This window comes from Haliotis rufescens, unplaced genomic scaffold (assembly GCF_023055435.1).
Source record: "Haliotis rufescens isolate VD_foot unplaced genomic scaffold, xgHalRufe1.0.p SCAF_101, whole genome shotgun sequence".
In the NCBI taxonomy this organism is placed as follows: Eukaryota; Metazoa; Mollusca; class Gastropoda; order Lepetellida; family Haliotidae; genus Haliotis; species Haliotis rufescens.
The window spans coordinates 561,743-587,418 of NW_025963782.1; the positions used below are offsets into that span (position 1 = coordinate 561,743).

Genomic DNA, 25,676 nt, shown 5'->3' on the forward strand with positions numbered 1-25,676 from the left:
AAAGCTCGGCGAACGTTAAAACAAAATAAACGCCAGTCTTGGCGAAATTTTGTTTCAAAAATAAACTCACGTACGCCAATGTCAAAAGTATGGAACATGATCCAACGAATCAAAGGTAAGGGTTCTAAATCTAACATTCGCCATCTTAAAAATGGGAATGAATTATCGACAAATACTACACATATTGCAAATAAACTTGGTGAAACGTTGGCTAAACATTCTTCCTCATCTAACTATGTACCTCAATTTCAAAAATATATAAAACAGCAAGAAAAGAAAAAAACTATTAATTTTAAGTCAGATAATGGGGAAGATTATAATGAAATATTTTCTATTCATGAGCTTCATACTGCCCTTGGGCAGGCTCATGATACTGCCACAGGAGCTGATAACATACATTATCAACTCTTAAAACACTTACCAGAAACATGCTTAGAAACCCTTCTATTAATATTTGACGAAATATGGACATCCAGCAACTTTCCGCCTTCATGGCATGATGCCATAGATGTTCCCATACCAAAACCAGGAAGGGATCATACCGATCCCTCAAATTATAGACCTATTTCATTGACCAGCTGCGTTTGCAAAACCATGGAACGTATGGTCAACAATAGATAAAAAAAGGTACTTGGAATCCAATAATTTAATTACTAATATTCGGTGTGGATTTCGGAAAAATCGAAGTACTGTTGACCATTTGGTTCGATTAGAGTCATTCGTTAAGAATGTCATTATAAACAAGCAACATGCAGTGTCTATCTTTTTCGATTTAGAAAAGCATATGACACTACATGGAAACATGGTATTTTAAAAGATTTACATGATTTTGGATTACGAGGCCGTTTGCCTCAGTTTATATCCAAATTTTTATCAGATAGACAATTTCAAGTTCGTGTTGGTTCTACCCTGTCTGATCATTATAGTCAGGATCAGGGTGTCCCACAAGGCAGTATTCAGTCTGTCACTTTGTTTAGTATTAAAATAAATAGCCTTTCCAAGGTTTTAAATGATTCGATTGATGGATCACTTTTTGTGGATGATTTTAATATATCTTGTCGCCGTTAAAAATATGCATACTATTGAAAGACAATTGCAATTATGTCTAAATAAAATAAATAAATGGTCCTTAGAAAACGGTTTCAAATTTTCTAAATCAAAAACAAATTGTATACATTTTTGTTGAAATAAAAAATGAAATATTGCTGATGTGACTTTAGATATTCACTCACTCACTCAAGATCATTCAAAAGGGTTATCCAGCTGTTCGTAAAAGGCGACCAAATTGGGCAACCTGGTTGCCGTGGGTTGCGCCCCTGTGTCGGTGGAGGAAGGGAGTCTGGTAGTTGAGGGCACTGGTTCCTGGAACTGTGTTCCATTGCCTAACACACTACTTTGACCCTAACTTCACCTAGACGGGTGGTAGAATGGGCCCGGTTCTATCAATCGGCTGGTCACGCCAAGCCCTGTGTGTATTACTTCTATTTATTATATGTGCACTTGCATGTATTATATTCATCACAAATGTATTGCTTGTTTTTTATAAATCACATTTATTGAAATAAATATATATTGCTTAGAGTCCTATGCCAGAAGGCGGTGGCTCATGGGCCAATCTGGTAATGTTGACCGCTGAATTCTGTATGTCTCTAGGTTATTGTAATAGGCAGAACCAGCTTAGCAATACATTTTGTAGACAAATATAGCTATTCATGTCATATTTGCTGGAGTATAACACCCCTGCAGCCCTGGTGTTTTGCATTTTGGATATCCAATGCAATAAGACACCGTCCTTGTTGAAACTCGATGGTGGGTGGGGAGCAGGGGTGCAGAACCACTTTATCTCATTATGTCGACAAAACACTCTGGTTCTAAAAGAAAACATTTAGATGCTAGCTCATCTGATGATGTAATTGATCGCCAACTGGATTCCTGGAGTCGAATCATTGTGATCGAGGCATCAAATCATGAAATTAAACCCATTTGCCATTTTGAAGGCTATCAATGGCTGTTGTGGTGAGGTTAAAAATGTCACCTCCTCCGTAATGGCTCCATATTTGTGGAGTGCATACGGAGACAGCAATCTCTCAACTTGTTATCACTCAGCCAATTCGCAAATGTAGAGGTTGCTGTCTCAGCACGTAGAAAGCTGAACTCATGTCAAGGCATCATAAGAGACAGAGCCGATGTCTTTCTGACATGAGTGAAGGTGAAATTGTTGTTGAACTTGTTGAACAAGGGGTTACAGCCGTCAAACGATTCACGAGAAAACAGGATAACAACATCATTCAGACTAACACGTATCTCTTCACATTTTCACTTTCGAAAATTCCTGATTCCATCAAAGCCGGATATTTTAACATCGGAGTGGAGGTTTATGTCCCAAACCGACTCCGATGTTACAAATGTCAAAAGTTTGGACATGGTGCCCAGACCTGCACCCGTAACACAGTCTGTGTCCACTGTAGGGCTCACATGAGCGTACTCGGTGCACAGACACCATTAAATGTGCAAATTGTGATGGGGACCACTTGGCCTCATCCAAACTTTGTCCAAAGTTTATCCTTCAATCCAAAATATCAAAAGTAAAACACACTAATAATGTCTCTTTTCGTCATGCCAAAAACTTAGTTCAATCTCAATCACCAAATATTCCTTCAAAATCCTACTCTGCAGCTGTAACTTCTACTCCTATTGTTAAAGTTCCTACAACATCTATCGGATGCCAGACAAACATCTCTTGGATGAGTGATAAGCAGAAAACCGTAGATATCCCGCCTCAAACATCTCCTGATGATACCAAGACAGCAACATCAGCCTCACAGACAGAGGATCTACAATCATCAAATCCTGCTAATCAAATATTGGAACCAGAATCATCAACATAAAAGAGACTCACATCTGACAAAAACAGAAAAAAAAAAGAAACTGAAAAAAACGGTCAGGGCACTCCAACACTTGGAGGTGCCTTCCTGTCAGTCCCCATCTGTTAAGGTTCACAACCAATTTGAACCTTTGGCGATGGAGATCACTCCATCTCAGACAGGCCATGGGAGTAGACCTCCTTCCGGGTCAAGATCCCCAGTAGAACCACCATGACCAGTTCTAACCGCATCATTCAGTAGAACTGCAGAGGACTAAGGCACAATTTAATGATTTACAACTTTTAACTCACGATTTCAATCCATCAGCATTATGTTTGCAGGAAACATACCTTAAATCCACAGACAAATTTGATTTAAGACATTATGATTCCTTCCATTGCTTCTCTCCTCCAGGTGAGAAGGCTACTGGAAGATCTTCTATTTTGGTGCGTCAAAGCACCATTCATAGCCCTGTTCCACTCAATACCCCTCTTCAGGCAGTTGCAGTGCGTGTTACGCTGCATATTGTTTTTACTTGTGTTCAATCTATATTCAGCCATCATCCTCTCTACATCAGTCAGATCTCCATGCCCTTTATGACCAGCTCTCTCAACCCTGCATTATAATGGGAGATTTCAATGGCCATAATCTACTTTGGGGCAGTAATAGGACCAATACAAAAGGTAAGATACTCGAGGATTTCTTCTTAAATAATGATTTATGTATTTTTAATGATGGCTCTAACACATATCTACATCCTGCAACGGGCTCGTACTCTTCTCTGGATTTATCTGTTGCAGATGCCAATCTGTTTAATGAATTTGAATGGTCAGTCCACAATGACCTTTGTGGAAGTGACCATTTTCCCACAGTAATTTCAACGTAAATCCATCTGATGCTCCACCATCATCAAGATGGAATTTTACAAAGGCCGATTGGTCTTTATTTCATACAATGTGCTCGCAAAGATTACAGTCTGAATTATTTCTAAATGTTACTGATCCTATTCAAGTTTTGTCTGATTAATTAAATGTAATTGCTGATGAATGTATCCAAAAGTCCTCTACGGTTCCACACATCCGTAAACTATGGTTTAACCTGGACTGCAAACAAGCTAGAAAGGCTAGGAAGAAGGTAGAAAAATATGTTCGTCGCCATCCAACTGTGCATAACTTAAATCAATTCAACATTTCGAACGCCAAGGCTCGTCGCACATTTAAACAAAATAAACGACAGTCATGGCAAAAGTATGTTTCTAAAATTAATTCACGAACACCTATTTCTATTAAACTTCATTATAATCCTCACCGTTATCTTAGTTAAAATTAAGTATTTTCAATTCATGAGTTCCAAACCGCCCTTGGGCAAGCTCATGATACTGCTTCGGGGCCTGATAATATTCATTATCAGCCCCTTAAACTTTTACCTGAATCATATTTAGAAACAATGCTCAATATTTGGACTTCTGGTAATTTGCCATCATCATGGCGAAATGCTACTGTCATTCCTATACCTAATCCTGGTCGAGATCATACCAATCCCTCTAATTATCGGCCGATATCCCTTACTAGCTGCGTTTGTAAGACTATGGAACGTATGATAAAGAATCGTTTAGTTTGGTACTTGGAAACCAACAATCTCATCACTAACATTCAATGTGGTTTCTTCAAAAATCGTAGTACCATCGATCATTTAGTACGTTTAGAATCCTTTATTAAAAATTCAATAATAAATAAACAACATGCTGTATCAATATTCTTCGATCGCGAAAAAACATTTGATACCTCATGGAAGTATGGTATTTTAAAAGATCTACATGATTTTGGTTTAGTTTGCCTCTATTTACATCTCAGTTTTTTTTAAAAATAGACAATTTCAAGTTCGTGTGGGTTCAACCCTGTCTGACCATTATAATCAGGATGTCCCACAAGGCAGTATCTTGTCTGTGACATTGTTTAGAACAAAGATAAACAGTTTGTCGAAGGTTTTAAACGATGCACTTGATGGATCATTACTTGTGGATGATTTTAATTTTTCTTGTGGATGATTTTAAGGTTTCTTGTCGTGGTAAAAACATGCATACCATTGAAAGGCAACTACAATTGTGTTTAAACAAAATCCACAAATGGTCTCTGGAAAATGGCTTTAAATTTTCAAAAGCCAAGACCAACTGCATTCATTTTTGTAGAAAGTATAAGCCGCATAAGAACCCTGATTTAGTTTTGGATGGTGCTCCTATCAAAGTTGTCAAAGAGGCGTTTCTTGGTATTATTTTTTACCACCACTTGACCTTTCTGCCACACATAAATTATTTAAAAACTAAATGCCTGAAGGCTCCGGATATAATAAAAGTAGTTCCAAATGCAAAATGGGGAGGGGATCAGAAAACCCTCCTCCAACTGTACAGAGCCCTCATCCGCGCTAAACTTGATTACGGCTCCATCGTCTATGGTGGAGCATGCAAAAGCAATTTTTAAAAACTGGATTCTAGTCATCATCAGGGCCTGAGGCTTTGCCTTGGAGCCTTTAGAACTTCTCAAATTTCATAGTCTGTACGTGGAGACTGATGAGCCTTCACTTAAACAACGTCGCGTTAAATTATCTTTGCAATATATTTCTAAATTACGTTCGTTGAAATCCAATCCAGCCTATGACTGTGTTTTTAAGCCTCTTTATAAGGACCTATATGCAAAAAGAATCATCACTTATTCCACCCCTCGGCCTAAGAATACAATCGTCCATTTCGGCTGCTAAAATAAATCTCGAAAATATAGCGCCCACCCAACTTTTGACTTCCCCTCCATGGCAGTTAGTGAAACCAGAGGTGGATCTAACCTTAACTAAATTGTTAAAATCTGAAACGAATCAACTAATTTTTCAACAAGAGTATAATCAGTTAAGAAACAAATATGATACTTATAAATCTATATTTACAGATGGATCAAAGGATGGTGACTCAGTTGCCAGTGCCACCATCATTGGATCCAGTATCATCTAGAATACCAGATAACTGTTCCATTTTTACAGCTGAATCAAAGGCCATATTAACAGCACAAGAATACATTCGTAAACAATCAAAGGATGAACAATTTATTATATTTTCCGATCTACCAAACATCCACTTTTAATCGAAATACTTGAATTATATAATGAACGTCCTACTGGCCAATACGACATCGTTTTTTCCTGGCTACCAAGCCATGTTGGCATCAAAGGTAACATACGAGATCTGATGCAAAAGAAGTGGGACACCCAAGTAGGTAGCAATATATTACATGACATTAAACCAAATATCGGTTACACCTGCTTGGGTTGTCAGTCCAGATTTGAAGAGGTCATTATGTGACGATGTCGTATTGGCCATTGCCGTTACACCCACGAATATTTGTTGAAAGGTGAGGATCCTCCGTTCTGTATCCCTTGTGATGAAAGAATGTTTTGCTAGACTGTGTAGATTTTTCCATCACAAGGGATAAATATTTTCAGGTCAAATCTATAAAGGATCTTTTAAATACTATAAGTTCTCATTTAATTATTGATTTTTTTAAAAGAAATAGAACTATTTAATAAAATTTGTTAATATGTATTGTGTATAAAAAAATGTAAATAAGTAGAATGAAATCATATCAGAGTTTGTTACTGACCGTATCCTCAAAGGGGGTTGACGAAGTTTAAAATTATTGTCCCCCTAAGAGGATATCGTAAGTCCATGTCATTCAAAGAATATTTCTGCCTACTACACTTTTAAACGTAGAATATTTGTATTTTTACTTGTGGCTAACTTTGCATACAATCGCCAGTTGTTGAAGGGAAGTAGTAAATCCGACTGGGTTCAGTGCAGGTAGCAAAAGTACTGTAAGTCCCCATGGTCCCCAGCGCGGTGATCAACCTTCAGTTGGTGGCGATCTATAGCCAGTTTGTAAAAATCTGTTGTTAAATGATCAGTTAGTTATCTATTTTAATTTGTTCTCAAACTAGTTTTACGAAAATCTGTGATGTTCTAGTTATTATATTGCTCTTTGTCGGCAGAATTTTATACAGTTTAATATATATTGTAAATATCAAATTTTGTTTCGTCACGATATGGCTGAAATATTGCCGATGTGACGTTAAACTGTAACTCACTCACTCACTTACTCACTTACTCACTCACTCACCCACCCACTCACCCACTCACACGAATATAGTTCACCACGTATCTAAAGATCGCCAGAAAGGGAAAGCATTGAGACTCATAAAATACTCACGTTGTGTAAATTGCCTGAACCATTTTGGTTTTTCTGTCTCCCCTGAAACAGGAACATACAAACAAAGCATATTGTTTCTGAAATCCCTCTTTCGGCTTTAAATTGAAGACAAACTTAAACAAATCTCAAACTGTATGAAACTGCTTGTACAATTTATATATTTGTAGAAGTCGTGTGTTGACGTTTTCTCATTGCATAGTTTATTTTTGTAGAAACAATATTTTGAAATTATTTCATTATATTCTTCGGCGTTATACTCTCCAAAAACAGAAACGCATCTGTGACTTCTACAAGGCTTCAAGTGCGAGTATTTAAAACATTACAAAGTGAAACGGAGTTCACCAAATGTCAAAGGAGAGTTTTTGCTTGTGGCGGTTTGGTCATTATTTCCAGCACGGCAGCCCGATCCAGGAAATAACATCATATAATGGAAGAAGGATAGAATAAAGATTCAAGCGTCTGGAGATATTTGCAATTCTTAAGAAAAGCATTCTTCTATTTGTTGTATACAATGACAAGAAAATGTAGACAAAAAAAGGAAACATTCTGGTATAACAACTTACCATTAATGAGTACAAATTAGCCATATCGATGTATTTGGGCCTAGTACAGATACCCCGAAGTTCTACGATGAAATTGATGACTTGATGAGATCACCAGATTCGCATAAATTACTTCTTTGTTGAGATTGGAATATTATCCAATATTATTTTTCCAGATTCTCATAATCACAAACATATTAGGAATCCTAAAGCCAGACTATGATTATTTAGACTAAAGGAAGACTTTGATATACGATATCCCCGGTGAGATTTTCGACCAACAGAAAAACGATTTACTTAGCGACAACGATATTTTTTATAATCCCATGATTTTCTATATTCTGTTGCAAAATTTGTAAATAGAACCTCGTTTTAAATCCGACCATTCACCTACTTCGATAAATCTCAAACTACCAGACTTACTTTTGGAATTTTAATCATTCTCTTTATTAGTCCTGGAATATGTCAAAAGTATCAAAAACGTCATAATTGAAACAAGAGAATAGTACAATAATGTAGAAACTGGTGAAGATGAATTCATAATTAGCAATCAGATGTTTTGGGAAGTATTAATACAAATGATTCGCGGAAGCACAATTTTGTTCGGGTACACTACAACAACCAACCATATCACTTCATAATGAAACTTATTAAAAAGGGACTTAGAAAATGATATTGAACTGATAAATGGAGACCTTTAAGAAATACGTCGGGATAAAACCAATGGAATGTTAGTAAGATCAAGAGCTTTTTGAGTGGAAATGGGAGAAACTAATTATTTCTTGAACCTGGAAGCAAGGGATTTCATAGACAAAGCATTCATGCGCGTTGAAACTGTTAGTGGAAATATGATAACGAACCAAATCATTACCAAATCAATTACTTTTGAAAACATTGTACCACCTATGCGTTTCTTGTTTTGAAGTGTATATACGTTTCTAAGTCTATGTTAGGTATTCAGAGTATACTTACCGTGAGTTGATTCCCTTGCCAATTCACGTGTTTCGTTTTTCCCTGTATTATTGGATAAGCAAGATAGGCGCATCGTTATAGAATTGATTGTTTTAATTCACCATTTGATCGAGATATAAATTGCAAACGGCAATCGTTATGCATTCATTAAATACCACTGTTACATTCGAAACAAAAATATAAAAATAAGCTGTTATGATATGTCATACATGAATTGGGAATATATTCATACAATTCGCAAGGAACAAAACCAGAAGAGCATCAACGATTTGCATTGTAGCAACTATGTGACCTGTGTGTCAGACAGGTATTTCCAATATGCCTATGTCCCTACCAGAGATGTTAGTGCCTGAAAGATGATGTTTATTCAGAGTTCATTCGTCACTATGGAACAACTTCGAAGATTATCAGTAACGTCTGTACTTAGTTGCAACTGTTATCATTCATATAAGTATGTATCACTTTTCAAAGCTATTTGCCAATGGCAAGATCCTACCTCCTATGAAGGACCACGCACGTAATCTAGTCGATAGAGCGTCAGACCTTAGAGCGAAAGAAAGGTGGTCATACCAACAGATGTTAAAAGATGGTACTAGGGATTAAGCGTATAACACAAGGGCAGGTCAGATCAGAGTCAGTAAACCGAGGGTTGTCGCAAAACAAAATATTGCACCTCAAATGTGCAAACGTCGTTTTTTTTACATCCTCATACTTTACCCGCATATACACCACGACCTAGAAGTTGATTTCCCTTTTGAATTACATGTGTTGAGAACGCATGACACAAACATGTGACACTGGTGCTTCATTGCATTGGTTTCAAGAGTGCTCAATCCGTGTGCAGCCAACTAATGTCACATGCGTGAGTGTAAAATGCGCGTAACCTGTAACGAGTTTCAGTTTAATAGATTCAAATAGTATCATGTGTCATGAAATAAAACTGTAAGATGTGAAGCTTGACATGTGTGACGTCATTTTATTGTTAAACTCCCTGGATGCCAGACGGACATATATGTCCCTCCTCTTTAACCCTCACTTTGAAGTCGAATAAAAGTCAACATACATCACGCACACAAATACACTTCACAAATTCGAATACTTCAGGGATATTCCCTGTTCTGTGATATCATCCAATGTCATTTTAGGCAAAGCAAAAAATCGCCATTTTCAATATCCATAACGCATCAATACAAAGTTACGTTCCGTGTACCATGCTGGTTTTCTACGTATCAGTTACGCAGGTCTCGACCGTGTGTGTATTTTCATTTACATGCTCTCTGATGCTATCTTACCCCAGTCCACAGGTACGGCGTATCTACTTTGTGTCCAGCACTGCATTTTAATATGGCCCATTCAAATGTATTGTGCATTTGCATAACAGTATACATATATACGTCGTAGGGAATAAATAGCATTATGCTTTGTCAAACTAACAGTATTATCTATCAAACAATACTACCCACAGTGCCTTGGCAAATTGACCCATAATGCATTTCGGCAAGCACTTCTTTGTTTTTCGCCATATTGAAGAAGTTTTTAGGCATGAATTATTTTGTTTAACCATCCACATCCCTTTGAACAATCATCTGCATGTTATCATTTATTACTTTTCTCACCATAGTTTGCCTACATATTGTGCGTACCCTAGGACATATCCGGCGTGTTACAGCTTAGCCCCAGGGTCATGGGCAAGGAGTTCTCCTAATTGCCCAATCCTATATATTTATATATATATAATCCATATATTACTTATTATGTCATTGTTATGTCATTGTTATGTCATTGTTTGCATAAATGTCGCCATTTTTTACAAATTACTTTTCTCACCATTCACGGCATTATTTACAGCATGTTTTGAAATTAAAATTTCGCATATTTATTCGGAGAAAGTAATTTCAAAAATAATATGTTAGTGATCACGGGTATCTGTCTTTTATGAAATCTCCTATGATCATTCAAAAACGTCACCGATAACCCTAATGACCCTATGTACACACTGTAGTATTTTCTCCTATTTTAAGCTATCCAGTCGTCTATTCGTTGAATACATTGGCTCAAATTTTCTCACACACACGCACGCACGCACGCGCGCGCGAATATTTATATATATATTTCAAGAACATTGCGCCAGCACTGGTTGTGCTAAGCATTCGTGAAGTTCTCTGTATCTGTGGCACTGAGATAGATAAGAGACTTACCTCGTGTTGGTTGTCGTTCTGGTGGTCGTTCTGTTTCCGCTGTAACAGGAACATACGAACATTGCATATTACTTATGAAATCACGTTTATTCTCATTAAGATATCAATGTAAACAAATTCAATTTTTAGCATTCATTTTATATCCAAGGAACAAACCCATGAGAAAGTTAACAACTTGACATTATAGCACCTATACACCTTGTAAAATATCGGTTATGTTTTTTCATTGTTTACACACTGCTGGGACAGTTTGCGCTTTCGAAAGTATATTGTCATTTGTTTTGCAAACTTTAGAAAGTGGAGTTAAATTCAGCAACACTTAATTAAATTCCGGTGTTCTGGCTTACGTGTATACCATTAGCGTTAAAGTTCATGGTTTCCAAATTGTCATTTATAGTCGTTTGCAAGGTAGAAATCTATGTTATGCTGCAGGTAATTTCGGATGTATGCTGTTGCAGACACTCGGCTATGAAGTTTTTCATTTCTTCTTTGTCGACTTCAAGCATGGTGGTTCGTGTGGTACCTTGTTGGTTGGATTTGTCCGAGTCCAACGTAGTTTTGTCTTTCGGGTAGAGAAAAGCTATTAGGTAAGCCGCTGAGGGGTCCGACTTCCCTCTATATGCGTTATTTGTTCTGGTGTGAGTCATTTAGTGTCAGATCGTGTTGGATTGTGGTGACTTACGGATGAAAAACATGGGAGCTATCTCTTACACGCGTGCTCTCATGTCAGCAGCCATCAAACCCCAACGGCCCTCTCTCCGGTAAGACGCTCTACCACTAGACCATGGAGCCAGTGAAGTACACAGACAAGCAGGACTGCCTTATGAATAACCATTCCAGTGACCTCTACTTTCAAAGAAGGTTGCATAAAACCTTACCGGTACCACTTCAATGCCTCACCCAAAGGATGATAATATAAAAATACTTAATTTCATCCTGCTACACTTCTTACGTTATCGTGAACATAATACGTTTTTGAGTGTAAAGCCCTGGGGGCGAAACTGACCTTCAATTATATCAGTTGTAAGTATTTCAAGATCATTCAAAGCACTCGTGAAAAGCAACCTCCTCGTGGTGAGTGCTGGGTAGCGCTAATAGCTCTTTCCCCGTGTGGAACCGGGGCAGAATGTTTCCCCAGCACCCCGTCGCTGGTCGTAAAAGGCGACCGAATTGGGCAACCTGTTCGCCGTGGGTTGCGCCCCTGTGTCGGTGGAGGACGGGATTCTGGTGGTTGAGGGCACTGGAACCAGGAACAGTGTTCCTTTGCCCAACACACCACTTCGACCCTTACTTCACCTAGACGGGTGGTAGAATGGGCCCGTTTCTATCAATCGGCTGGTCACGCCATGCCCTTGTGCATGGAATACTTGAATTGAATAATTTCGAGATATATTAACCAAATTTGGGTCAGGATATATCATAAACTTGATCCTGTTCATTTCAATTTTGCCTAGAGTCCTATGCCAGAAGGCGGTGGCTCATGGGCCAATCTGGCATTATAAACCTCTGAATTCTGAGTTTCTCCAGAAAAGTGTCATGGGCGAACCAGCCTGGCATTTCTTCAGTCAGAAACTTGAATAGCTATGGAATCTATTTGCTGGAGTATAACATCCCTGTAGCCCTGGTGGTACGGCGGGCTACCACTGCACCATCGTCCTTGTTGACACTACATGGCGGGTGGGGAGCAGAGATATCGAAACATTTACTTACACCATGGCTCTTCCCATACCATCTGGTTCATCAAAGAATAAACGGAGACATGTTGAGTCTATATCGTCCGACGAAGACTCGTCTGAAATTGTTGACTCATGGCCAAGGTTTATTGTGATCTCATCTTCTGATGAGACACCTTTAAAACTGAACCCATTTGCTATCTCCTTGGGCATTAAAGGCGTCTGTGGAGAGGTGAAAAACGTAACACGCCTCCGAAGCGGTTCACTGTTAGTGGAATGTACACGTAGAGAACAATCTGACAATCTCTTGAAATTAAAACAGTTTGTGAATATTCCAGTTGTTGTCTCAGTGCACCAGACACTGAACTCCTGCAGAGGCATAGTAAGAGACAGGGCTCGTTGTCTTTCTGACATGAGTGAGGAGGAAATTGAAGCTGAGCTGAAAAATCAAGGAATAATTGCTGTCAAGCGATTTACGAAGAGGAAAGATGATGGCACAATTACCAAACTAAATACTTATCTGTTTACATTTTCACTTTCTTCAATTCCAAAGAATATAAAAGCTGGATATTTCAACATCGGAGTGGAGGTATATGTACAAAATCCACTCCGATGCTTCAAATGTCAAAAGTTTGGTCATGGGGCCAAGTTTTGCCGTAATAGCTCAGTATGTTCCCGTTGTGGCGGAGCTCATGAGGGCTCTGAGTGCTCCAACAGCATCAAGTGTGCAAACTGCAATGGAGAACACTTGGCCTCATCCAAATCCTGTCCCTTGTATGATCGTGAAGCAAAAAGTCAAAAAGTCAAACACACTAGCAATATTTCATACTTTGAAGCTAAAAAAGTTGGTGCCTCTTCCTACTAATTCAACTCTAACCTATTTAGCTGCAGTTTCCTCTCCTGCTCCTGTTGCCAAACCTACCATGAGAACAACATTGTCTCAAACAACGTTATCGTGGGTGGATGAACAGATCATTCTCGATGACCATACCGAGTCTGTTCTTTCTCTGTCAAATGTTTCAACATCAGCCTTGCAGACAGACATTGTAACACCTGCAGAAGATCCATCATCTGAACATGAAATTGTCCCTGAAACAGTTCAGAGCGAAGCCCACATGTCTTCAAAGAAAAAAAGGCAATTGAAAAAAAAGGCCAGGGCCCTTCAACATTTGGAGGTGCCTTCTACTCAGTCAACATCTATAAAAATTCACAATCAGTTTGAACCTCTGGAGATGGAGGTCAGTCCTTCACTCCCAGTTCATGGGAGTGGACCCCCATCCCGATCGCGATCTCCAGTTACAGTTATTGAAACAGAATTTTCAACCGTCAGCATTTTGCTTACAGGAAACCTACTTTAAAGATACAGATCAACTTGATATACGACAATATAATTCACATCATTTCTTTTCTCCTCCAGGGCCAAAAGCCACTGGAGGGTCTTCAATCTTGGTGAAGCAGGGAGTGATCCACAGCCCTGTTCCACTGATTACTCCACTACAAGCTATTGCTGTCCGTGTTACCTTGCACATTGTGTTTACTTTGTGCTCTGTTTATGTTCCTCCGACTTCATCTCTTCAGCATGTTGATCTCCAGGCCCTCCATGACCAGCTACCCAAGCCTTGCATCATTATTTGTGATTTGAATGGACACAACCCCCTAAGGGGAAGTGCACATTCTAACAATAAAGGTAAAGTCCTGGAAGATTTTATTTCCAACAACAATTTATGTCTTTTTAATGATAATTCCTACACTTATTTACATCCGGGTACAGGTACATACTCCTACCTGGATTTGTCAATTGTGGATTCTGATCTACTGAATGAGTTTGAATGGTCAGTCCATGACGACCTGTGTGGAAGTGACCATTTTCCAACCATTCTCAAAGCTGTTATTCCATCTGATGTTCCTCCATCATCACGATGGAACTTCACTAAAGCCAACTTGCCTTTACTTGAAATTCTTTCATCTGACAAGTTAAAACCTGATCTGGTTATCGATGTCCCTGATGCTGTACAACTGTTCTCTGATGAACTAAACAAAATAGCTGATACCTGTATCCCTAAGTCCTCTACGATTCCACACATACGTAAACCATGGTTTAATTTTACCTGCAAACAAGCTCGGAAGGCTCGGAAAAAGGCAGAGCATTATTTCCGTCGGCATCCTATGGTACATAATTTGAATCAATTGAAAATTTTGAATGCTAAAGCTCGGCGAACGTTAAAACATAATAAACGCCAGTCTTGGCGAAATGTACGCCAATGTCAAAAGTATGGAACATGATCCAACGAATCAAAGGTAAGGGTTCTAAATCTAACATTCGCCATCTTAAAAATGGGAATGAATTATTGACAAATACTACACATATTGCAAATAAACTTGGTGAAACGTTGGCTAAACATTCTTCCTCATCTAACTATGTACCTCAATTTCAAAAATATATAAAACAGCAAGAAAAGAAAACTATTAATTTTAAGTCAGATAATGGGGAAGATTATAATGAAATATTTTCTATTCATGAGCTTCATACTGCCCTTGGGCAGGCTCATGATACTGCCACAGGAGCTGATAACATACATTATCAACTCTAAAACACTTACCAGAAACATGCTTAGAAACCCTTCTATTAATATTTGACGAAATATGGACATCCAGCAACTTTCCGCCTTCATGGCATGATGCCATAGATGTTCCCATACCAAAACCAGGAAGGGATCATACCGATCCCTCAAATTATAGACCTATTTCATTGACCAGCTGCGTTTGCAAAACCATGGAACGTATGGTCAACAATAGATAAAAAAAGGTACTTGGAATCCAATAATTTAATTACTAATATTCGGTGTGGATTTCGGAAAAAAAATCGAAGTACCGTTGACCATTTGGTTCGATTAGAGTCATTCGTTAAGAATGCCATTATAAACAAGCAACATGCAGTGTCTATCTTTTCGATTTAGAAAGGCATATGACACTACATGGACACATGGTATTTTAAAAGATTTACATGATTTTGGATTACGAGGCCGTTTGCCTCAATTTATATCCAAATTTTTATCAGATAGACAATTTCAAGTTCGTGTTGGTTCTACCCTGTCTGATCATTATAGTCAGGATCAGGGTGTCCCACAAGGCAGTATTCAGTCTGTCTCTTTGTTTAGTATTAAAATAAATAGCCTTTCCAAGGTTTTAAATGATTCGATTGATAGAACTGTAGGGCTCACATGAGCGTACTCGGTGCACAGACACCATTAAATGTGCAAATTGTGATGGGGACCACTTGGCCTCATCCAAACTCTGTCCAAAGTTTATCCTTCAATCCAAAATATCAAAAGTAAAACACACTAATTATGTCTCTTTTCGTCATTCCAAAAACTTAGTTCAATCTCAATCACCAAATATTCCTACAAAATCCTACTCTGCAGCTGTAACTTCTACTCCTATTTTTAAAGTTCCTACAACATCTATCGGATGCCAGACAAACATCTCTTGGATGAGTGATAAGCAGAAAACCGTAGATATCCCGCCTCAAACATCTCCTGATGATACCAAAACAGCAACATCAGCCTCACAGAGGATCTACAATCATCAAATCCTACTAATCAAATATTGGAACCAGAATCATCAACATAAAAGAGACTCACATCTGACAAAAACAGGAAAAAAAAAAGAAACTGAAAAAACGGTCAGGGCACTCCAACACTTGGAGGTGCCTTCCTGTCAGTCCCCATCTGTTAAGGTTCACAACCAATTTGAACCTTTGGCGATGGAGATCACTCCATCTCAGACAGGCCATGGGAGTAGACCTCCTTCCGGGTCAAGATCCCCAGTAGAACCACCATGACCAGTTCTAACCGCATCATTCAGTAGAACCGCAGAGGACTAAGGCACAATTTTAATGATTTACAACTTTTAACTCACGACTTCAATCCATCAGCATTATGTTTGCAGGAAACATACCTTAAATCCACAGACAAATTTGATTTAAGACATTATGATCCCTTTCCATATCTTCTCTCCTCCTTGTGAGAAGGCTACTGGAGGATCTTCTATTTTGGTGCGTCAAAGTACCATTCATAGCCCTGTTCCACTCAATACCCCTCTTCAGGCAGTTGCAGTGCGTGTTACGCTGCATATTGTTTTTACTTGTGTTCAATCTATATTCAGCCATCATCCTCTCTACATCAGTCAGATCTCCATGCCCTTTATGACCAGCTCTCTCAACCCTGCATTATAATGGGAGATTTCAATGGCCATAATCTACTTTGGGGCAGTAATAGGACCAATACAAAAGGTAAGATACTCGAGGATTTCTTCTTAAATAATGATTTATGTATTTTTAATGATGGCTCTAACACATATCTACATCCTGCAACGGGCTCGTACTCTTCTCTGGATTTATCTGTTGCAGATGCCAATCTGTTTAATGAATTTGAATGGTCAGTCCACAATGACCTTTGTGGAAGTGACCATTTTCCCACAGTAATTTCAACGTAAATCCATCTGATGCTCCACCATCATCCAGATGGAATTTTACAAAGGCCGATTGGTCTTTATTTCATACAATGTGCTCGCAAAGATTACAGTCTGAATTATTTCTAAATGTTACTGATCCTATTCAAGTTTTGTCTGATTAATTAAATGTAATTGCTGATGAATGTATCCAAAAGTCCTCTACGGTTCCACACATCCGTAAACTATGGTTTAACCTGGACTGCAAACAAGCTAGAAAGGCTAGGAAGAAGGTAGAAAAATATGTTCGTCCCCATCCAACTGTGCATAACTTAAATCAATTCAAAATTTCGAACGCCAAGGCTCGTCGCACATTTAAACAAAATAAACGACAGTCATGGCAAAAGTATGTTTCTAAAATTAATTCACGAACACCTATTGTCATTCCTATACCTAATCCTGGTCGAGATCATACCAATCCCTCTAATTATCGGCCGATATCCCTTACTAGCTGCGTTTGTAAGACTATGGAACGTATGATAAATAATCGTTTAGTTTGGTACTTGGAAACCAACAATCTCATCACTAACATTCAATGTGGTTTCTGCAAAAATCGTAGTACCATCGATCATTTAGTACATTTAGAATCCTTTATTAAAAATTCAATAATAAATAAACAACATGCTGTATCAATATTCTTCGATCGCGAAAAAACATTTGATACCTCATGGAAGTATGGTATTTTAAAAGATCTACATGATTTTGGTTTAGTTTGCCTCTATTTATATCTCAGTTTTTAAAAAAAATAGACAATTTCAAGTTCGTGTGGGTTCAACCCTGTCTGACCATTATAATCAGGATGTCCCACAAGGCAGTATCTTGTCTGTGACATTGTTTAGCACAAAGATAAACAGTTTGTCGAAGGTTTTAAACGATGCACTTGATGGATCATTACTTGTGGATGATTTTAATTTTTCTTGTGGATGATTTTAAGGTTTCTTGTCGTGGTAAAAACATGCATACCATTGAAAGGCAACTACAATTGTGTTTAAACAAAATCCACAAATGGTCTCTGGAAAATGGCTTTAAATTTTCAAAAGCCAAGACCAACTGCATTCATTTTTGTAGAAAGTATAAGCCGCATAAGAACCCTGATTTAGTTTTGGATGGTGCTCCTATCAAAGTTGTCAAAGAGGCGTTTCTTGGTATTATTTTTTACTACCACTTGACCTTTCTGCCACACATAAATTATTTAAAAACTAAATGCCTGAAGGCTCCGGATATAATAAAAGTAGTTCCAAATGCAAAATGGGGAGGGGATCAGAAAACCCTCCTCCAACTGTACAGAGCCCTCATCCGCGCTAAACTTGATTACGGCTCCATCGTCTATGGTGGAGCATGCAAAAGCAATTTTTAAAAACTGGATTCTAGTCATCATCAGGGCCTGAGGCTTTGCCTTCGAGCCTTTAGAACTTCTCAAATTTCATAGTCTGTACGTGGAGACTGATGAGCCTTCACTTAAACAACGTCGCGTTAAATTATCTTTGCAATATATTTCTAAATTACGTTCGTTGAAATCCAATCCAGCCTATGACTGTGTTTTTAAGCCTCTTTATAAGGACCTATATGCAAAAAGAATCATCACTTATTCCACCCCTCGGCCTAAGAATACAATCGTCCATTTCGGCTGCTAAAATAAATCTCGAAAATATAGCGCCCACCCAACTTTTGACTTCCCCTCCATGGCAGTTAGTGAAACCAGAGGTGGATCTAACCTTAACTAAATTGTTAAAATCTGAAACGAATCAACTAATTTTTCAACAAGAGTATAATCAGTTAAGAAACAAATATGATACTTATAAATCTATATTTACAGATGGATCAAAGGATGGTGACTCAGTTGCCAGTGCCACCATCATTGGATCCAGTATCATCTAGAATACCAGATAACTGTTCCATTTTTACAGCTGAATCAAAGGCCCTATTAACAGCACAAGAATACATTCGTAAACAATCAAAGCATGAACAATTTATTATATTTTCCGATCTACCAAACATCCACTTTTACTCGAAATACTTGAATTATATAATGAACGTCCTACTGGCCAATACGACATCGTTTTTTCCTGGCTACCAAGCCATGTTGGCATCAAAGGTACCATACGAGATCTGATGCAAAAGAAGTGGGACACCCAAGTAGGTAGCAATATATTACATGACATTAAACCAAATATCGGTTACACCTGCTTGGGTTGTCAGTCCAGATTTGAAGAGGTCATTATGTGACGATGTCGTATTGGCCATTGCCGTTACACCCACGAATATTTGTTGAAAGGTGAGGATCCTCCGTTCTGTATCCCTTGTGATGAAAGAATCACCGTCAAGCATGTTTTGCTAGACTGTGTAGATTTTTCCATCACAAGGGATAAATATTTTCAGGTCAAATCTATAAAGGATCTTTTAAATACTATAAGTTCTCATTTAATTTTTTAATTTTTTTAAAAGAAATAAAACTATTTCATAAAATTTATTAATATGTATTGTGTATAAAAAAATGTAAATAAGTAGAATGAAATTATATCAGAGTTTGTTACTGGCCGTATCCTCAAAGGGGGTTGACGAAGTTTAAAATTATTGTCCCCCTAAGAGGATATCGTAAGTCCATGTCATTCAAAGAATATTTCTGCCTACTACACTTTTAAACGTAGAATATTTGTATTTTTACTTGTGGCTAACTTTGCATACAATCGCCAGTTGCTGAAGGGAAGTAGTAATTCCGACTGGGTTCAGTGCATGTAGCAAAAGTACTGTAAGTCCCCATGGTCCCCAGCGCGGTGATCAACCTTCAGTTGGTGGCGATCTATAGCCAGTTTGTAAAAATCTGTTGTTAAATGATCAGTTAGTTATCTATTTTAAATTGTTCTCAAACTAGTTTTACGAAAATCTGTGATGTTCTAGTTATTATACTGCTCTTTGTCGGCAGAATTTTATACAGTTTAATATATATTGTAAATATCAAATTTTGTTTCGTCACGATATGGCTGAAATATTGCCGATGAGACGTTAAACTTTAACTCACTCACTCACTCACTTACTCACTCACTCACTCACCCACCCACTCACCCACTCCCACGAATATAGTTCACAACGTATCTAAAGATCGACAGAAAGGGAAAGCATTGAGACTCATAAGATACTCACGTTGTGTAAATTGCCTGAACCATTTTGGTTTTTCTGTCTCCCCTGAAACAGGAACATACAAACAAAGCATATTGTTTCTGAAATCCCTCTTTCGGCTTTAAATTGAAGACAAACTTAAACAAATCTCAAACTGTATGAAACTGCTTGTACAATTTATATATTTGTAGAAGTCGTGTGTTGACGTTTTCTCATTGCATAGTTTATTTTTGTAGAAACAATATTTTGAAATTATTTCATTATAATCTTTGGCGTTATACTCTCCAAAAACAGAAACGCATATGTTGTATTCAGGAGAAGTATTCTGTGACTTCTACAAGGCTTCAAGTGCGAGTATTTGGAACATTACAAAGTGAAACGGAGTTCACCAAATGTCAAAGGAGAGTTTTTGCTTGTGGCGGTTTGGTCATTATTTCCAGCACGGCAGCCCGATCCAGGAAATAACATCATATAATGGAAGAAGGATAGAATAAAGATTCAAACGTCTGGAGATATTTGCAATTCTTAAGAAAAAGCTTCTTCTATTTGTTGTATACAATGACAAGAAAATGTAGACAAAAAAAGGAAACATTCTGGTATAACAACTTACCATTAATGAGTACAAATTAGCCATATCGATGTATTTGGGCCTAGTACAGATACCCCGAAGTTCTACGATGAAATTGATGAGTTGATGAGATCACCAGATTCGCATAAATTACTTCTTTGTTGAGATTGGAATATTATCCAATATTATTTTTCCAGATTCTCATAATCACAAACATATTAGGAATCCTAAAGCCAGACTATGATTATTTAGACTAAAGGAAGACTTTGATATACGATATCCCCGTTGAGATTTTCGACCAACAGAAAAACGATTTACTTAGCGACAACGATATTTTTTATAATCCCATGATTTTCTATATTCTGTTGCAAAATTTGTAAATAGAACCTTGTTTTAAATCCGACCATTCACCTACTTCGATAAATCTCAAACTACCAGACTTACTTTTGGAATTTTAATCATTCTCTTTATTAGTCCTGGAATATGTCAAAAGTATCAAAAACGTCATAATTGAAACAAGAGAATAGTACAATAATGTAGAAACTGGTGAAGATGAATTCATAATTAGCAATCAGATGTTTTGGGAAGTATTAATACAAATGATTCGCGGAAGCACAATTTTGTTCGGGTACACTACAACAACCAACCATATCACTTCATAATGAAACTTATTAAAAAGGGACTTAGAAAATGATATTGAACTGATAAATGGAGACCTTTAAGAAATACGTCGGGATAAAGCCAATGGAATGTTAGTAAGATCAAGTGCTTTTTGAGTGGAAATGGGAGAAAATAATTATTTCTTGAACCTGGAAGCAAGGGATTTCATAGACAAAGCATTCATGCGCGTTGAAACTGTTAGTGGAAATATGATAACGAACCAAATCATTACCAAATCAATTACTTTTGAAAACATTGTACCACCTATGCGTTTCTTGTTTTGAATTGTATATACGTTTCTAAGTCTATGTTAGGTATTCAGAGTATACTTACCGTGAGTTGATTCCCTTGCCAATTCACGTGTTTCGTTTTTCCCTGTATTATTGGATAAGCAAGATAGGCGCATCGTTATAGAATTGATTGTTTTAATTCACCATTTGATCGAGATATAAATTGCAAACGGCAATCGTTATGCATTCATTAAATACCACTGTTACATTCGAAACAAAAACATAAAAATAAGCTGTTATGATATGTCATACATGAATTGGGAATATATTCATACAATTCGCAAGGAACAAAACCAGAAGAGCATCAACGATTTGCATTGTAGCAACTATGTGACCTATGTGTCAGACAGGTATTTCCAATATGCCCATGTCCCTACCAGAGATGTTAGTGCCTGAAAGATGATGTTTATTCAGAGTTCATTCGTCACTATGGAACAACTTCGAAGATTATCAGTAACGTTTGTACTTAGTTGCAACTGTTATCATTCATATAAGTATGTATCACTTTTCAAAGCTATTTGCCAATGGCAAGATCCTACCTCCTATGAAGGACCACGCACGTAATCTAGTCGATAGAGCGTCAGACCTTAGAGCGAAAGAAAGGTGGTCATACCAACAGATGTTAAAAGATGGTACTAGGGATTAAGCGTATAACACAAGGGCAGGTCAGATCAGAGTCAGTAAACCGAGGGTTGTCGCAAAACAAAATATTGCACCTCAAATGCGCAAACGTCGTTTTTTTACATCCTCATACTTTACCCGCATATACACCACGACCAAGAAGTTGATTTCCCTTTTGAATTACATGTGTTGAGAACGCATGACACAAACATGTGACACTGGTGCTTCATTGCATTGGTTTCAAGAGTGCTCAATCCGTGTGCAGCCAACTAATGTCACATGCGTGAGTGTAAAATGCGCGTAACCTGTAACGAGTTTCAGTTTAATAGATTCAAATAGTATCATGTGTCATGAAATAAAAATGTAAGATGTGAAGCTTGACATGTGTGACGTCATTTTATTGTTAAACTCCCTGGATGCCAGACGGACAGTCCCTCCTCTTTAACCCTCACTTTGAAGTCGAATAAAAGTCAACATACGTCACGCACACAAATACACTTCACAAATTCGAATACTTCAGGGAATTCCCTGTTCTGTGATATCATCCAATGTCATTTTAGGCAAAGCAAAAAATCGCCATTTTCAATATCCATAACGCATCAATACAAAGTTACGTTCCGTGTACCATGCTGGTTTTCTACGTATCAGTTACGCAGGTCTCGACCGTGTGTGTATTTTCATTTACATGCTCTCTGATGCTATCTTACCCCAGTCCACAGGTACGGTGTATCTACTATGTGTCCAGCACTGCATTTTAATATGGCCCATTCAAATGTATTGTGCATTTGCATAACAGTATACATATATACGTCGTAGGGAATAAATAGCATTATGCTTTGTCAAACTAACAGTATTATCTATCAAACAATACTACCCACAGTGCCTTGGCAAATTGACCCATAATGCACTTCTTTGTTTTTCGCCATATTGAAGAAGTTTTTAGGCATGAAATATTTTGTTTAACCATCCACATCCCTTTGAACAATCATCTGCATGTTATCATTTATTACTTTTCTCACCATAGTTTGCCTACATATTGTGCGTACCCTAGGACATATCCGGCGTGTTACAGCTTAGCCCCAGGGTCATGGGCAAGGAGTTCTCCTAATTGCCCAATCCTATATATATATATATAATCCATATATTACTTATTATGTCATTGTTATGTCATTGTTTGCATAAATGTCGCCATTGTTTACATATTACTTTTCTCACCATTCACGGCATTATTTACAGCATGTTTTGAAATTAAAATTTCGCATATTTATTCGGAGAAAGTAATTTCAAAAATAATATGTTAGTGATCACGGGTATCTGTCTTTTATGAAATCTCCTATGATCATTCAAAAACGTCACCGATAACCCTAATGACCCTATTTACACACTGTAGCATTTTCTCCTATTTTAAGCTATCCAGTCGTCTATTCGTTGAATACATTGGCTCAACATTTTCACACACACACAGACACACACACAGACACACATACACACAGACACACACACAGACACACATACACACACACACACACGCACGCACGCACGCACGCACGCACGCACGCACGCACGCACGCACGCACGCGCGCGCGCGAATATTTATATATATACAAGAACATTGCGCCAGCACTGGTTGTGCTAAGCTTTCGTGAAGTTCTCTGTATCTGTGGCACTGAGATAGATAAGAGACTTACCTCGTGTTGGTTGTCGTTCTGGTGGTCGTTCTGTTTCCGCTGTAACAGGAACATACGAACATTGCATATTACTTATGAAATCACGTTTATTTCTCATTAAGATATCAATGTAAACAAATTCAATTTTTAGCATTCATTTTATATCCAAGGAACAAACCCATGAGAAAGTTAACAACTTGACATTATAGCACCTATACACCTTGTAAAATATCGGTTATGTTTTTTCATTGTTTACACACTGCTGGGACAGTTTGCGCTTTCGAAAGTATATTGTCATTTGTTTTGCAAACTTTAGAAGGTGGACTTAAATTCAGCAACACTTAATTAAATTCCGGTGTTCTGGCTTACGTGTATACTATTAGCGTTAAAGTTCGTGGTTTCCAAATTGTCATTATAGTCGTTTGCAAGGTTAGAAATCTATGTTATGCTGCAGGTAATTTCGGATGTATGCTGTTGCAGACACTCGGCTATGAAATTTCCATTTCTTCTTTGTCGACTTCAAGCATGGTGGTTCGTGTGGTACCTTGTTGGTTGGATTTGTCCGAGTCCAACGTAGTTTTGTCTTTCGGGTAGAGAAAAGCTATTAGGTAAGCCGCTGAGGGGTCCGACTTCCCTCTATATGCGTTATTTGTTCTGGTGTGAGTCATTTAGTGTCAGATCGTGTTGGATTGTGGTGACTTACGGATGAAAAACATGGGAGCTATCTCTTACACGCGTGCTCTCATGTCAGCAGCCATCAAACCCCAACGGCCCTCTCTCCGGTAAGACGCTCTACCACTAGACCATGGAGCCAGTGAAGTACACAGACAAGCAGGACTGCCTTATGAATAACCATTCCAGTGACCTCTACTTTTAAAGAAGGTTGCATAAAACCTTACCGGTACCACTTCAATGCCTCACCCAAAGGATGATAATATAAAAATACTTAATTTCATCCTGCTACACTTCTTACGTTATCGTGAACATAATACGTTTTTGAGTGTAAAGCCCTGGGGGCGAAACTGACCTTCAAATATATCAGTTGTAAGTATTTCAAGATCATTCAAAGCACTCGTGAAAAGCAACCTCCTCGTGGTGAGTGCTGGGTAGCGCTAATAGCTCTTTCCCCGTGTGGAACCGGGGCAGAATGTTTCCCCAGCACCCCATTGCTGGTCGTAAAAGGCGACCGAATTGGGCAACCTGTTTGCCGTGGGTTGCGCCCCTGTGTCGGTGGAGGACGGGATTCTGGTGGTTGAGGGCACTGGAACCAGGAACAGTGTTCCTTTGCCCAACACACCACTTCGACCCTAACTTCACCTAGACGGGTGGTAGAATGGGCCCGTTTCTATCAATCGGCTGGTCACGCCATGCCCTTGTGCATGGAATACTTGAATTGAATAATTTTGAGATATATTAACCAAATTTGGATCAGGATATATCATAAACTTGATCCTGTTCATTTCAATTTTGCCTAGAGTCCTATGCCAGAAGGCGGTGGCTCATGGGCCAATCTGGCATTATAAACCTCTGAATTCTGTGTTTCTCCAGAAAAGTGTCATGGGCGAACCAGCCTGGCATTTCTTCAGTCAGAAACTTGAATAGCTATGGAATCTATTTGCTGGAGTATAACATCCCTGTAGCCCTGGTGGTACGGCGGGCTACCACTGCACCATCGTCCTTGTTGACACTACATGGCGGTGGGGAGCAGAGATGTCGAAACATTTACTTACACCATGGCTCTCCCCATA

The 25,676-nt window shown here is 38.2% G+C and overlaps 1 protein-coding gene across 1 annotated transcript in view; it reads right to left on the reverse strand.

Moving 5' to 3' along the window:
• The window catches only part of LOC124121002 (triadin-like), a 77,190-nt gene that overhangs the window by 18,926 nt on the left and 32,588 nt on the right, over nucleotides 1–25,676 (reverse strand). Inside the window, exons 9-14 of the mRNA XM_048391892.1 lie at nucleotides 23,950–23,988; nucleotides 21,684–21,725; nucleotides 20,147–20,188; nucleotides 10,824–10,862; nucleotides 8,626–8,667; nucleotides 7,112–7,153 (exon numbers count right to left, since the gene is read on the reverse strand). Coding sequence (XP_048247849.1) covers nucleotides 7,112–7,153; nucleotides 8,626–8,667; nucleotides 10,824–10,862; nucleotides 20,147–20,188; nucleotides 21,684–21,725; nucleotides 23,950–23,988 — 246 coding nt within the window. The remainder of the gene's footprint in view (nucleotides 1–7,111; nucleotides 7,154–8,625; nucleotides 8,668–10,823; nucleotides 10,863–20,146; nucleotides 20,189–21,683; nucleotides 21,726–23,949; nucleotides 23,989–25,676) is intronic.